The 16,259-nt window shown below is 35.7% G+C and overlaps 2 protein-coding genes across 3 annotated transcripts; both read right to left on the bottom strand.

Moving 5' to 3' along the window:
* Positions 1 to 251: 251 nt before the first annotated feature.
* LOC101257625 (uncharacterized) lies at positions 252 to 15,620 on the bottom strand. Of its 2 annotated transcripts, none has more exons than XM_010318164.4 (24): positions 15,379 to 15,620; positions 14,056 to 14,186; positions 9,425 to 9,509; positions 9,231 to 9,284; positions 8,960 to 9,051; positions 8,772 to 8,875; positions 8,282 to 8,354; positions 7,152 to 7,554; positions 6,473 to 6,796; positions 6,188 to 6,382; positions 5,769 to 5,864; positions 5,622 to 5,685; positions 5,327 to 5,451; positions 4,603 to 4,849; positions 4,342 to 4,493; positions 4,132 to 4,253; positions 2,841 to 2,964; positions 2,689 to 2,747; positions 2,413 to 2,506; positions 2,144 to 2,333; positions 1,707 to 1,808; positions 1,247 to 1,365; positions 842 to 901; positions 252 to 651 (listed from the first exon to the last, which is right to left on the bottom strand). In XM_010318164.4, the coding sequence occupies exons 1-24, from the start codon at positions 15,424 to 15,426 to the stop codon at positions 547 to 549; spliced, it is 3,168 nt and encodes a 1,055-aa protein (XP_010316466.1). In that variant the 5' UTR covers positions 15,427 to 15,620; the 3' UTR covers positions 252 to 546. The 2 variants fall into 2 exon arrangements, with proteins under 2 accessions (XP_010316466.1, XP_004232566.1); XM_004232518.5 differs by having other exon boundaries at positions 5,327 to 5,448.
* On the bottom strand, positions 11,654 to 13,492 carry LOC101257921 (uncharacterized). The gene has a single exon (XM_004232519.5). The coding sequence runs from the start codon at positions 13,189 to 13,191 to the stop codon at positions 11,890 to 11,892; it is 1,302 nt and encodes a 433-aa protein (XP_004232567.1). The 5' UTR covers positions 13,192 to 13,492; the 3' UTR covers positions 11,654 to 11,889.
* Positions 15,621 to 16,259: the final 639 nt, after the last annotated feature.

Raw genomic sequence — 16,259 nt, 5'->3', positions numbered from 1 at the left:
GATGTCCAAGGCTTGTATACAAATATGTTTCTCTTACCGAGTGTCCTCCGTTTTTCTCAACACAAATAAATCTCTCTTTCAATTTTATGTAGGGATTGATAGACATTTGCTGCAAACTTGAGAAAGCGCTTAGAGGGGAATGAATGATTCTGCTCTCGCCTTCTTACTGTTCTCGTGTTTTCACTATCCCAGTGAAAATTGTGAATCAGATGCAGATATTTCTACATGCATGTATGGATATCAGATTGTACTGAGCTGCAAATACAAATACATTAATAACCTTCAATTTACATAAAAGACGGATCAACATGACTTCATACTGGGAAACACTGTCTACCCCTAAAAACTAGCGTCTCTGTGAAAGAATCATATCAAATGTTGTGTGCCATTTACATATATATATAATAAATAAAAGAAAGAAGAAAAGAAAATCTCCAACTCCAAGTCTCATTGAAATGAATAAATAGGTAAAACATCAAGAAAAATACTCAGAATTGTAATTTACTATACATTTCCAGCAAAACATCTTTGTGTGGAGTGAAGCAATCACGAATTTGCTTTGTCATTTCCAGAAAATCGCAACACCTCTTTAGCCATGGAAGAAAATGACTTGGCTTGGTCCTGCATCTCAGCACTTCTAATGTTGATGCCCTGCACATGCAAATTTACAAAACTTCACTACCTTCTCTGTTCTGCTTGCTTCTAACTTAGATAATCTAAAACATAGACAAAGAACCCTTTCAAATTTATAAGCAATATTCCCTTTTGCCATACAAAATCATGTAGGGTAAACTCAGTTTTGAAAATATGTCCATGAGTAATGAGAGTCACCATATAGTACCTGCAACTTCTTCAGATTTTCACTGAGCTTTGACTTTGCTGCCTCTGTAGCACTGGGTTCCTGCAATCAACATAGGAAAATTTTCTTACAAATGTTAGCTTGCCATGGAACTACATGCAACTCAACATCTCAGTCAAATTGCTAAAATAGTTGAAATAAGGATTGATTGTTGGAGTTTACTGGCTTACTGCCCAACAGGTAGGAAGTTAAAGGGATGCTAATAAACATTGTTTATTTCTCAACAAATATATCTTTCTCACTCTCTTTTCAATTAGACAAAACATTGTTTATTTCTCAACAAATATATCTTTCTCACTCTCTTTTCAATTAGACAAAACAAATTTAATGCCCTTACTTACTCTTCCTCAAGCCAAACAAACTGGGAATGCAGGAAAGAGAACTTACAGCTGAAGCAGTATACCCATATCTTTTCTTAATTTGACCAACAGTATCTGCCTTGTCATCTTGTGGTGCATCATTTATCGGGGCTTTATCGTTTTTGACCTTCATGGGCATAAACTTTCCTGTAAAAAGAAGAGCAATGATTTTTAAATGAAAAATATGAAAATGATGTAGAACTACTGGTCATTCAGCACAGTGTTATTAAGTGTAGTAGAAAAGCTATCTAAATAAAGATGGGAAAACCGAATAACTGGTGAATGGAGATTTGCGAGACAGCACTAATATTACTTAGTTGAAAGCTGAAAGTGTCAATAAAACTTCCAAGTATATTAAGAAAAGGCAGATAACGACTGATGGGAAAGCCTAAAACTAAAGAATGTAGACTCATGAGATTGCATTATCATTACACTGCAGAAAGATGTAAGTGTTGATAAGTATCAACTTCTTCACTCTAATAACTTACCTTTCAGAGCCTGAAATGTATTTGTAAGGTTCTGCTTGTTTAGTGCTGCAACCATTGGATTTCCCTTCTGTTTCTCTACTGGATCTTCAATTTCAATGTCATCTTAAGGGAAAACAGAAACTTAGCAGCAGGTAGTTGCATAGTTTGAAAAAGCAAAAAAGGGTAAACTATGAGCAACTCTTTAATGTAATGCTCTCCAGAATTTCATCAACCGGAACTTTTCATGAAAATATAAAATAGTTCAGCAAGTTAAATTGCAACTCTTTTAGGTTGTTATTTCTTTACTATTCTCACTTCCACTTTCTTCTGCGTCTGATTTTCAGTTTAGTCTGAGAAGAGCATTATGAGGCCCTTATCATGGCGTTGCCAGGTATTCAGTTCAATGGAAGAAGTGAATGATGAAGAAGCGGACAACCATTATAAGAGATAACCTATACCTATATCCAAGTCAGCATCCTTTTCGTTCCTGCCTAACTTCTCTTCACTGTGGGTGAGTGATGGAAAGTTGTCAGCTGAAAATATTGCAGACATCTCTTCAATACTTGCTCTTGCATTTTCAACTCCGGCGTCAGGCACATTGTTTGCCTTATTTCCCTTGGCATCTTTGAAAACAGATCCAAAAATTCCCTACAGTCAAGAATGTCAAAGAAATTATTTAATAATGACTGAAGGTTAACTTAAAATTTCAGAGGTAGGAGAACCCAACCTTTTTCTTTTCTTTTTGGATGATGGGTGCATAGATCTTCCCTGGTTCAACCACTAAATCTCTATCATAAACATGAGAAGCAGAGTCCAGGAACCTATCATGCAGCAATACTATGAATTGCAGGGGATACTGTATTTCTTATAAAATAATTGAATTCTCAGTGGGAAGTGAAGGAGGTGGGGAATGCAACTATGTTCGATTAATCCTTCACAGAAATAAGCCAAAAAGAAATGTCAAATGAAAAAAAAAATATTTGGTTGCTGAAACATTTGTCACCTGAAGGTGTCATTTTGCAAGGAAACTGAGACGAAGAACATTTCTTGATCCCTGTCAACCTAGTCATAAATAATTTTTTGAGTTTAAGTTAGAGCTTAAGGTATATAAACCTCATTAGAAACAGAAAAAAGCCTGAAGTGTCGGTGCAATACCACTATGAGTTCACCAGTTTTTGAAGCGCATACTGAATGGTCAGCTATGGCGTTTGCCTTCGGTGGCGAAAGTACGAGGCCTCTAACTGAAGTTTCCTTTAAAAGGGACAACTCTGGAAGAGACCTGAAGTTTTACAAAATAAATTCAGAAGGATGCATATAATTTCCCCCTTTCAGTGAAAACATATAACTAAGGAGGAACTGAGGGAGAAAAACAACAAGGCCAATTTAGACACCACAAACTTCTAATGTGCACTCACAACAAACTTGGTCTAATCTCAGGCGTGGGGGGGTCTTTGGAAGGGTAAAGTGTACGCAGACCTCACCTCTACCTTGAGAAGGTATAGATTTGTTTAAGATAGACCCTCAACTCAAAGAAAGATGTAAAAGAAAGCAGTAGCAACAAGCAGATACAACAACAAGATAGTATAATAATCGAGGCTAAAGAAATAACAGGTAGGAATAAAAATTTAAGGATACAAGAATAATACTAATAATCTGGGAATGGATATCAATACTCCTGACTACCAACACCTTCTACCCTAATTATCGACCTCCACACCTTCCTTTCGAGAGTCATGTCCACAGTGAGATGAAGTTGTACTGTGTCCTGCTTAATCACCTCAGTCCGATACTTCTTAGGCCTACATCAACCCCTCCTCAAGCTCAGTGCAGTCAACCTCTTGCACCTCCTTACTGAGTCATCTGCACATCTTCTCTACACATGCCTGAACCACCTCAATCTCACTTCCCGCATCTTATCCTCCATGGAAGCCACTCTCACCTTGGACCCAATGTCATCATTCTTAATCTTCTCTCTTCTGGTATGCCATACATCCATTTCAACATCCTCATCTTCGTTATACACTCCACCCCATACAACATAGTAGGTCTAACCACTACTTTGTGGTACTTACCTCTAAGTCTCCACGAGGTATGTCTCTAGTGGCACTCATATTTTGCATTTAAATGCACTTTGTAGCTTACCTACAGGACTTCAGAAAAGGAAATGATAGAAATGCAAACTAATAAGCTCTGTTTTGAAGAGGCAAAATCTACATGTTTTAAAAAATTGTATTATTGTCCCCGAGACAAGATTAATGGTTTAGATATCCAGTATCTAGTATGCCGTAGTATGCTTTTGAACTAGAACCGAGACTAAACATTTCTATGCCGGTAAAAGCTTGTAAGATCCATGATAGAATCAAGAATAAAGGAACAGTTCATGATAATATTACCGAGCAGAATACTTCTCATATATATTTTGGTCACACAGTAGAAGAAACATCACCTAATCTCAATCTTTCCATTCGAGAAGAGAAGCATAAGGCCCGCCTCAGGCATGTCAAATGTTGATGCCCAGCAACATAGCGTGGAATGGAACTTCTTTTTGTAGTATACTTTCTTAATACCCTGAATATATTTCAAGCAAAGAGAACACACACTGAGATGGATAGTCCACCAATTTTATATAAGCACAACAAGACAAATAGACACATACCTGAATAATATGCAATAAGGAATAGACATACACAGCCTTTTCAGAACAGATCAATACTAATGGTTGCTTTGATGCAACATTATCCGAATTCCCCTTAATAATGTCTATACCATCTGAAATGCTTAATCCTCGACCAGACATTTCAAGTCCATCTGCATCAAATGTAGAGAAAAGGAAAATACATGAATTTTTGTTAGTTTCAAGCGTTCATGAGAAGCTTTTCGAGAAAATGAACAGATCCTATAAAAAATCGTGAAATACCCAAAATCTGCATAAGTAAAGCTCTGGAAGGTTTCTTTGGATGGACACTGGAAGGGCTTAATATATTTCCTGTTTCTGTCTCAAGGGCCAAGACTGATGAATCCTTAGTCGCTACCACTAAGATATTCTTGTCGAATCCATGCAAGCTACACGTGTTGAACTGCATAGACATGACACCTGCACAGAGTTCACTGGCAATATGTGTTTGATACAGTATAGTCTTGCTGTCAGAATCAATTAATACCACCTGCATACCACAAATTATGGGATTTCAAACACTCGAATCTTTTAATACAAACACTCGACTTGAAAAGCATCCTCAATATGTCACATACTCCCCCTTATACAATCACAAGAAAACAGGTCACTGGGAACTTTGTATCTCAAGGGTCCGAATAAATTCAGTTAAGGTACTTGTTAAAAACTCAGAGTTACTAGAGCCTTATAAAATGTGTGTGTAAAACCAAGCTGTTTTCCAGGCTCCTCCTTACTAGAGAACCACCATATTAAACAGAATTAACAATAACATTTAACAAAAAATTCTGAGATATACAGTTCACATTCTGCACAGGTCCTACAAACTTACTGTAGCGGCATTATTCCCAAATGATTGAGACCGACATTTGTCTTGGAAGGAGAAGGGTGCAGTATTGAAATGCTTGAAAACCTAAAGGAATAAAATGAATGATGTATAGCTGGAGGAAAAATAGAAGCAGAAACTTACATATCCTTGGTCAGAACCAACAGCAAAATACTTAGAATCCTCACTGGTACTTATAGAAAGTACAGCTCCATTAACTTTGACAAGCTTAATGCTCTGGATTGGGTTGCTTCCTTTCTTTGAACCTACTGGAGTTGGGTGAATAAGTCAATAATTCATTTTTTTTGCTGATTCTTGAAATATTTGCTTACATAAAAAAAAGAAAGGGATATGTCTATCTTTTAAGAGAGCAAAACCATTAATAATATAAGATGTAAGATCAAATTCTCAAAGTTTTCCTGACATTCATGCTACATACCTTGAAAGGATAGAAAACTAGTATCTGGGGCAAAAAACTCAGTTTTGAACTTGTAGATACGTACCTGCACGCCAAGTATACAAGAATTAAAACCCTCAGAATGCAGAAAATTTCTTCATTTTGGTAAATCCATTATAGACAGTTTACCGTTCCACTTTGATCACCAGAAATGAGGATATGTAAGTCAGATGTAAGACATAATGCCGTTAAGGGTACACCACTTAAGGAAAGGTTGTCCTCACTCTGCAGAGTAAAAGATACAGTGAATTCGGAAGGCAATAAACAAAAGCAGCTAAACATTGATGGATTGGCTCACATTATTGAATAGATTGTAAATTGCCAATCTTTCTACTTACTGTTTGCATATCCAACTGAAAAAGTAAGGCTGTAGATGAGACATAAAACATGCTTTTTATAATGACTAGAAAACAGAAGAATACATGTTACTTTTCCTGACAAAGACACATTTGTAACCTATCAAATATAAGTAATGGTTCCAGTGCGACAAGGTTGTTTGACTAGTCGTGGTTGACTAACAAGAAAGAGAAAATGGATTGCAAGATTACCTGCTGAGTTATTGACACAATAGGAAGTGGATTTGGGCACGAGACATCCCATAAGTTTATGGCTCCATTACTGTGACCACTTAAAAATACATTTTTGGCCTTAGAAAATTGAGTTGAATTTGATCCAGTTCCATCTTTCTGTCCTCTCTCAAATGGAAAAAGAGGCATGCTATCTTTTATCAGGCTACTATAGTCCTGCATTACCAGAAAAGTGTGTCGTTAATTATAGCGTACAAAAATACAATTGCAGAAGTAAATGTATCAGATCTAGAAAAGTTTACACACCTGATCCATGGAAAACAACATGTAAGGATTGTTTACTACGAATTTTGCAATGGTGATGCTTGAATCAACAAGTGGGAGCTTCACCGTCACTTCCCTTGGAAGTGACGGCGGTGACCTAGACTGGTACTGTATTAGGTACCTTTCAATTAAAGAATCATCATATGTGTAAATTTGGCCAGACTTTGATACCAAAAGCAATGAATTATTAATGTTCTTTTTCAATGTGGGGAAGCTTGAGATAATCTCCATGTCCAAACAAGACTCAGGAGGGTGAAGTCCCAACTTAATTGTGCGAGATTCAGTGTGCTCATTTAGCAAAACTACCTGCAAAATGACAAATCATACGACTTCAATTGAAAGCAGGCCTAATCTATGGAAATAGCAGACAATCAAAACAGAGTATCAACTAAATGTTGCTCTAATAAAAGCTGAAGTAGCCTTATTTTGCCACTACTCTATAAAATAACATGAGAAAAACCAACACTAATGCATAACTAATTGTCAACAGATTAAAAAAGCAAACTACGTGGTGAGTGATTTTCAACAATATATACTAACAGCGCTTAAGATAAATAGAAGTTATATAAGAGGACTGGAGTCTGAACTCTGAACTCATTGAGAAAAGCAAACTTACAGAATAAAATACACACATATAAGCAACCGAAAAATTAGAAGTAACCTGTAGTAAGTTTGCTGCTTGACAATCGGGGGAGCCCATAGCATATAATCGACTTGCTTTACCTTCTGCATAGGCCCATATTAATTTTGCTATAGGGATTTTGTCTAACTTATATCCAAGATTCAGTTTACAAATTGGAGCACTTTGAGTTCCACTAGGCAATTCCTCATGTTCTTGATCTATGCTTGAATTTGAAGTAGCTGGAATACTCCAGATGAATATCTCTCCGTTGTTGTATCCAACAACTAGTTTACTGCCATAAGGGCAGCACCAACATGCTGTGGTTGCTTTTTTTGTCTCGTGACCCATAGATTGCAGAGGACTCCCCCCGGTTATAAAGATTGCTTTACTTTCATGGATTGACCAAAGTGTTATAACACCATCTTTGTAAACAATAGCCACCCTGCATCAAATAAAGTTTTTTCACAATGGTTATACTAACGTAGTTATCACCACATAATGATCAAAATAATAATAAACCTTTGGTCTGTAAAAGAACATTCAGTTGTAACATTATATTGTATGAGGGCAATTCAACAAATAAAGTTATCAGTAGCGCCTCATTTCATGCCTGGTAAGCATAACTTTAATAGGCTCAATTAAACCCACATTTCACAAATTGAACTTTTGAACGTACTTTTGTAACATTTGGATACACATGGATTAAATTATTTTTAAATAAAGATATGTCGAGTAGTAACCTCCAAATTTTAGAGTTCCAACCAATTATAATCAGATTTTGGGTACTAGTAACTTTATTCACAGCAGCAGAATTTCTCTTGCAGTAAGATTAAGAACAACAACAACAAACCCAGTGTAGTCCCACAAGAAGGGTCTGGGGAGGGTAGGATGTACACAGACATTACCCCTACCCTTGTGGGGCAGAGAAACTGTTTCCGGTAGACCATCTTACAGTAAGAGTTATGAAACAAAAAGCTCCAGTAAAGAAGAGAGGGAACTATTGATAAGATTAAATTGACCTCTTATATTCTTTTAGGTGACAGTTATTGAAAGATTGATAAGTACAAATTTTATTGAATTAAAAGAAGCATTAGCTTGTGCCAGAATACGTACCGGCTGGAATTCTTTTATCTTGTTCTTTAGAAACTGAGAAAAATAGCATAAGTTACCTCTTAGTTTCTGCAGCAGGTTGAGGTAGTATATGGGCTACAGCAGCATCCCCGGAAACTTCATTTGATAGGCCTGAATCAGGATCGTGTTGTCAGGCCAACATGGGATAGTATGTACTGAGGATCTATGTATGGAATACTGACTGAACCATCTGTTTAATAGTTCTCTTATATTTCTTTTCTATTTCGGGGAATAACCTTTGAATTAGTTATAAAAAGTTTTTCCGTTGTTCCTGAGGTCAACTTCAATCTACAGTTAGATGTTTCTGAATACACTAAAGTCTCGTATATTTTGAAACAAATAAATTTAAACATTACATGTGTAGATTCATCCACAAACTCCTGAAACATGCTACGAGCATTAATGATCACAAACAATATGAGAACCTCTCAAGCAACTTTATTTCATGAGTAAAGAACAGTAGAATTTAAGCATCAGAGAAAACTGAATGACGAATAAGCAACAGGTGTAAAGAGGATTTGGTCTCACCATGAGATGCCGAAAGAGGGATACAGTATTTCATTTTCTCTATATTACAGGGTTCTTTAACAACCTTCATAACTGAAACATGTCCTGACGAGTCTCCAAGATACCTGTGGACAGCACAATGAATAGCTAGTTCACATCTTCTTCACGTACAAATCAGCTTAACCTAGATGTACCTTAGATGCACTTACAGGTAGATAGTGTGCTGTATGACTGTAAAAGATGTGATATCCCGGTCGAAGTCATGAACATTACACAAATACCTTTGTTCTACATCCCAGACCTAATGATGACCAAGTAATCAAATTATTAGTCCCACCACACAGCTCCACACTCATGCAGGGATGTCTAGCCTAGAAAGTTGAACTTTTGAGTTGGAATAATGGAAACTTCTACTAGAAATTACAATAGTACTGCTTGTAGTGTATGTGTATGCTAAAGGAGCTTCATCAAATAACTTGCCTCTATTCGGTTATTGGAGTTTATGTTAATGAGGAGGCCTTGGTTCTCCATAAACTGCAAGACCAAAACAATAAATAAGCATAAACTAGCAGCTAAGCATTTTCATCAAAGATCAGTCTTATAAAATGCATGATCATGGTATTACTGCCTATTTCAATGAAGAAAATTCTTTGCAGGATTCAGAAAATACATACCTGCAAAAATTTGCTTGACACCATCTCTGATGATACCAGCAGAGCTTGTGTGCTATCTTTCCCAAATAATTTGATCCGTCCATCTCTGCATATTAACACAAACTTGATATTTCAATACCTCGAATCGTGGGCCTAAAGGATTGATTTATATTAGTGTCGCTGAGAAACAATTTCTCATGAGCATTAATCTCCCCTTTAAAACGACCAATTGACACCTTGATGAAAAATAGACGTGAAAAGTTGTCAATCCAATCCTTCGACACTAGACTACCGCCTAGCAGTGAGTGGCTAATACACCTCCTTGCCATGAATGTGACGGCGAGGGGCTATGACAAAACCCATAATTTGAGCCCCGTTGGTAAGTTAGATTAGCCAAAGGAACCTAATTGATGGGATGTAATGGAAAACCCAGGTCAGCTATCTACCAAGTATTCCTTGCCGTCTGATTCTTGAGTTTAGTTAATAGATATCCAGTTCACATCCAAGGTACAACATGCATTCCATCTTTCCTTTATTGTATCTCATTATCTACTTTTTGGTTCTCTAGAGCCACCTACTGCACTGTCTAAGAGAATCATATCAGCATGATTTAGAAGCACAATCAAACCACTTTAATTAATTAGTAGAGCAGATGATGAGAATAGAAGACTCCTGTATCTCTGGAACATAAGAAAGAGATCATATTGGCAATGGCTCTGGAGACTAGAGATAATGAAAGAGGAAGCTTTTGGCATGATATAAAGAAGGTCGAATAGCAAACTTCATTAAATCAAAAGCCTTGATGCATATGCAGCCAGCAGCTTCCTTGGAACTGTTTAAGCAAACTGCTGATATGTACTATCATTGATTTTTATATAAAGCAGCACTTCAGTAGATAATCAAGTACATTAAGCATATCCTTGTTTAGTCATCCCCTACATTAGATTCTAAAAGTTATCGGAAGAATAGTTTGGTTTGGTGTATTAAGGGTAGTTCTGTTTTTAACCATGCTTATCCATGTATCAATAATCCTGGTAATGCTAATACCAAAGCTTGCTATGTACCAAACAAGGTATTACCTGCACTTACATTGTCAAAAGTCATACTGAAATTAACAGTCAAGCTACGAATCTTTCTTTTCTACAACTTTCTCTTAAGTTCAACACAAATTTTCATCCAAACTAGCAAAAAAGATCCAATTCAATTTTCAACATAGAAAACAAAAAGGCAACTTTACTTTCCATCTTCTTTTGGCTTTATATAATGACTGCAAGTTTCATCTTACAAGTTATAAATGTGCCAATGGAAGCCTAGATGAGCATTTTCAAATTGCAATAGATACTTTCTCCAATAGGACTTCAACATCAACATATCTAATTTTCTTTCAGATTTAGCAAACATTCCTCCTCTAAACCATTCAACTTGCACTCCACAAACCTCATTTTAGAAAAACATAATTATACAGAAAAATAAAGTATCTTGCAGCTTGTCAAGACATTTTGTGTTTATTCCTAATCACGAAAGAAAAACATAAGCCCTTCAGTGCAAACTGATGCATATTGTTAAGTGGATCTCAACTATGTATTCTCTCATTTCTTCAAATAAAAACCAGTATCGCACTAAATTGGATTGTTCTTTTGCATATGCTTTCAGAAACATCTTAAGTTACTGCTCCTTTTATCCTCAGTTTTATTGCCAATACCATGGTGCATGACAACTTAGTAACTATTCTTTCTTTTCTATTACTTCTCTCAACAAGTAGCAATTGATGATATCATTGGACACAATTTTTTCACTCAAAACTGAGGATATACATTAACATTGTCAGCAACAGTTAGTTCAATAGAAATGAGAAAAGCAAATAATTCAATTACTTAAAATAACTGCCCCGTTCTCTCATTTATATGGCATTTTTATCCACCAAACCGCAGAGCAGAACTGAATGCAGCAGAAATTTCCACATCTGATATCTAGAGGAACTCGCGTGGACTGAAACTTGACTGTCTCAATAAAAGAGCAGGTAAAACAGGTTTGAAAGAGAGACTCCAAACAGCTAATATTAACACATATATCAAAGGGACATAACAGATGGTAATATCAAAGAAAATCCAGAGCTACAAATGAAATTTGAATGGAATCCCTAAAAAGGAATTAGTCGTGTAATATATTCAAATATGTGACAATGTTTTCCCTAAGCTGTGAAGCACATCATGACCTTGCAGAAATTTTGTGAAAAGAATACAACCACTGTAAACTTTCAAAGCAATACTTTCATTATCAAAGGTCAGATACATCTGTGTTACCTCATATACTCTAAGATAGCTTAACTGACAAAGACAAACTTGACCAATATGTCAAATTGCTTTAGCCACCTTTCATTAAACCTCATTTTCACAGAGCACACACTCTATCTCAATCAATTCGTACAAATATTTTGATAAAACCAATGGCAAACTGTTCTTTCTCTTATTGCTTTCATCATCACTTCATAAAATCTCGCCTGTATCTTCGTCCTCACTGTCCAATAAGTAGTCCCCCTCCTCTTCGTCGCTGACCATGGAGTCATCTGTATTATATTCGTCATCACTCCGTTGATCTAATCTTGCTCGAAGCCAGTCCTCTTCATCCAGTTCTTCAACTTCTTCATCCTCCTCCCCTTCGGAGAAAGCTGAAATCCTCGTGCCAGAAGACTCCAACTTCTCAACAATGTCATCCATAAAACTTCCTAAACTAGTACCCTCCTTTCCTATCCCACCATTGAACTCACTTACAGAAAACTGTGCATTACTTCTATCCCAAGACTCCCTCCGTCTCTCACTCTTTAACACTAGATCCTTTTCTGTTATCTCTCCATTTTCTACCCCATTCCATGGAACCCATAAATCAGCATGCCTCCCCAATGCCCTGTCCCAATCCCCAACTACTACTGTTCCTAAATTTGCTTCCTTTGCTCTCCTTAACATATCACAAAAATCTGAATCATCAGAAATCAAAAACAACCAATCGATCCCTCTACTCATTGAATGCTGCATTTGCTTTTTCAAAGCCCAATCTGCTGCCTGTGGCTTATCTGCCACAGTCTTTACATAAACCCCAGCTCTCCTCAACTCAGATGCTAAACCATAACCCACTTTAGGTGTTATCAAACTTTTAGCAGCCTCTATATACTTATAATTACCATCAACAAACCTCTCTTTAAATCTCTGTCTTTTCTTGCCTTTTAATGACCTCATACGACTAAGTTTTTTTTCCCTTTCCCTTTCATGTAACTGCTTAAAATGCTTCTTTAAATCCATATGGGTCTTACATTTTCGTCCACAGACAGAACATATGTAAGGTTCCGATGGGGTTACAACCCCTTTACGTTCAAGAACATCAAGATGTCGTCTTTCACGCCTTTCTTCAACAACCCACTGAGGAAGATGGATGAAAGCATGACGATTAGCATATGCGGACATATCCACAACATCGCCAAAACATTGCGCTACCCTTTTCAGCGACATGGCTGCCTCGTACGGTGGGCCTCGTGGTGGTTTATTGTCCAAGTCCCACAAGATTACAACTTTCTTGGGTTTTGCTGCGTATAATCCTTGTTTGGTTCTTTCCATGTCGATTTCTTGACCAGCTGCACAAGCACTGATGTGCCATTTAATGGGTCTACAAGGGACGGCGATTGGGGAACTGGGTTTGAAGGATAACGTAACATTAGTGGTAAGTGAAACTGGGAAAAAAGAAGAGGTTTTGAGATGAAGGGGTTCAATGGAGTTGAAGACTGTGCTCATCAACATTGTAAATATACGTTGATTTTCTTGGTGTGGAGATTAGGGGTAGAAAGCGAAGAAGTAGGGTTTATTGGTAATAAATGCTTGAGGACACTTCAATGGCATCATAATCAACGAAGGAATATCCAAGAAAGAATTGTTTGTGCTGGGGATTTTTTTCCTTAGACGTAATGAGATAGAAATAGAATAGCAATTGTATGGATGAGGTCATGATCCTCCCCTTCCATTTAATATTCTAGTTTAGTGATGTGGACTATTTATATCAAATTTTAATCCATGTTGTATTGCCATAAAAAACTCCTAAAAATATGTTGAGTTATTATGTACCCAAAAAAGTAGTTTTTTTTTTAAAAAAAAATGCCAAGTAGGCAAAAATTCCTATTTTTTTAAAAAAGTGATTTCTATTTTGCTGTTACTAATCACTCTATTATAATAGTTGGTGATTTTTTCACATAAAATGTTTTAAAATAATTAAATATTAAATAATAATTCAATAAAATACTTTTTTCGGTTTTTATTCGATGTACGAAATCCACATTAGAGCTTCGATTAAAATTGAATCACTCATTCGGGAGTGATGCTCCCAATTAAATTTTCTCCGTACCTAAAATTTAAACTCAAAACTACTAATTAAAAGTGAAACACTCTCACAAGAACATTACAATCATAATTCAATGAAATACTTATAGTGAGTAAAGTTGGTGTTGTTTTAAATGTGCTACTAAGGGAAGAACACACTACCAAAATTCTTTAACCACTGCATTTAAGTCTTTCATGTGTCAAAAGGTGAAAATATTTGTATAAATATATTTATCAAATTAAAATTTGACATATATACCATATAACATTAAATGTGGTAGAAATACTTACTTTGTAGCAAGGGCAATAATATTTTGGATAGAGTCATATGCCGATAGCACAGATCCTGATGGAATGCCGTAATGGAAAACACATCGGGGATTTACATCATCAGACTTCAAAACATCTAAATCTCCTCGAGGCTGCACTTAGCACAAGATTAATCAGCAAAGTAAAAGATGTTAATCTGTTCTTAATCAAACAAAAAATAAAAGAAAAACTGTTGCCACATGTTTCAATTTCTTCAAGTTCATGGACCTTAAAACGCAATCATGGACCCACGGCCCATTTCTCTTTAAGAAAGTCCATAATTGCGTGTGCACTCTGGAGTCTGAGCTAATGACTGCATCTGCCAAAATACTTTTCTATTTAGGACAAGAAATAAATTTTCATCTATTTCCTCTCTGGACACGTGTCTTAAATTCATTGATCATCCTTCTATTTATTTCATTTTAATTACTTATTTTATAAAATATTTTTATTAATCATTATTTTTAAAAAGACGTAACAAATCGTGTAGTATATTGGATGGGCCACACCCACAGGCAAACAGAAGAGCGTTACTCTTAGCCTTCACTATTAGGACCAGTATCTGACTATAGTAGTTGAGTACTTAAAAGATTGCGCGCGTCATTATTATTTTGGTCAGTCCACTATGCTACAAAGACAACTTAATTCAGCTCTTTGTTTCAGTCTTACTCCTACGATCTCTTTCAATGATATAAGTAGAGACCTTGTATTTTAATGACATTTTTTAGCCAAATTTTTAAATAGAAACTATAAAGTAGCACATATTATTGAATGTTATAGAAACGGTTTTCATTTAATCATATTCTTAATACTCACCCAAGTAAATGATTCGTTCCTCATATTTTCATTGTCAAATACAGAGGATATTGTGGATATCAATTTCAAAAAATTCTTAAAACTAGCAGTGTTACTGTTACAGTATCTCGAAAAGGTGATACTGATATTCTTATCTAAACGCTTAAGATCGACAAAAGTGTAGTACTACTACTCTAAAGCTCAGCATTAATATTGCGTGATCACATAATGCTTCACGACTATCGAGATCAATCAATTCAAATTTCAATAAATTCATTATTCTTAACACTAACACACCAAATCCAGTTCTATTAACTTGAAATTAAAACAGAAAACTAGAAGAAATCAGTAAGATTAACACGAATCAGAAATGTAAAATCGACATTTCCGATCAATGACAGGATGAAATTTAATTACTGAAACACTTTATAAGTTCGAATTTGAAGTGAATCGAAAGTACAAATCCAAAAAAAGAAGGTAAAGAGTTAAAACAGAGAGATCATGACTGACCTTCTTGACAAAAGAAGCCTTCTCAACAAGCTTCTTCAACATACTCATAAATATTACTTATTCTGCCGGAAAATCGCCGGAATCGTACAGATCGAGGCTCTGAACAGAGAGAAGTGATGGGAGCAGAGAAATGAATAAAATTTGGGGAAGATTTTGGTGAGTGCTTAGTTGGACTTAGGAAGAAAAAAAAGACGAAAACGAGAGAGAACAAAAGGGAAACGGTTTAGATTTTGTGATTGGACAAAGATAGGCCGGAGTTTTTATTTGATTTTTGTCGCATTCTTTCCTTTTCAAATTTAGGGACACGTGGCGGTTGATGAGGTTGATCCGAAATTGCGAGAGAGAAACGGGTTGGACGGTGCCATCGGGTACCAACTGTCTCTTAAATACGACAAAAATTCTTTTATAAAGATTAAAAAAAAAAAAACCAACAATTAGCTTAATAAAACAACAGAAATTGCTATTATTATTAAGTAAATATATTATTTTTCTAATCAGGTGGTTTTGAATAAAATGGAAATTTGTGATAGTGTAGTAGAGGGATTTGGACCACTTGATTATATATACGTGTTATTCTTTGATTTTTGATTTTTGATTTTGAACAACTTGGATAATAACACATGGATCCTCAATTTTGTATCCTAAATTGTATTGTTGATTTTTTAAAATTAATATCTCAGTTCCTTGTGAGGAAGAAGTATGTGCTGTAACCAAAAAATATTTGTAAAATATAATTATAACCAAAATATCAATTGAGCTCATTTGAATTTTTTTCCCCCCTCTCTTTTGACTAGTGACAAATTAAACAAAACCCATATATTATGGTTCATTTTCAATCGTTTATGATTTGGAAATTTAGAAATATAATGTGACAGTGAAGG

This window comes from Solanum lycopersicum, chromosome 2, assembly GCF_036512215.1.
Source record: "Solanum lycopersicum chromosome 2, SLM_r2.1".
Lineage (NCBI taxonomy): Eukaryota > Viridiplantae > Streptophyta > Magnoliopsida > Solanales > Solanaceae > Solanum > Solanum lycopersicum.
This window is presented reverse-complemented; position numbering and strand designations above follow the sequence as displayed.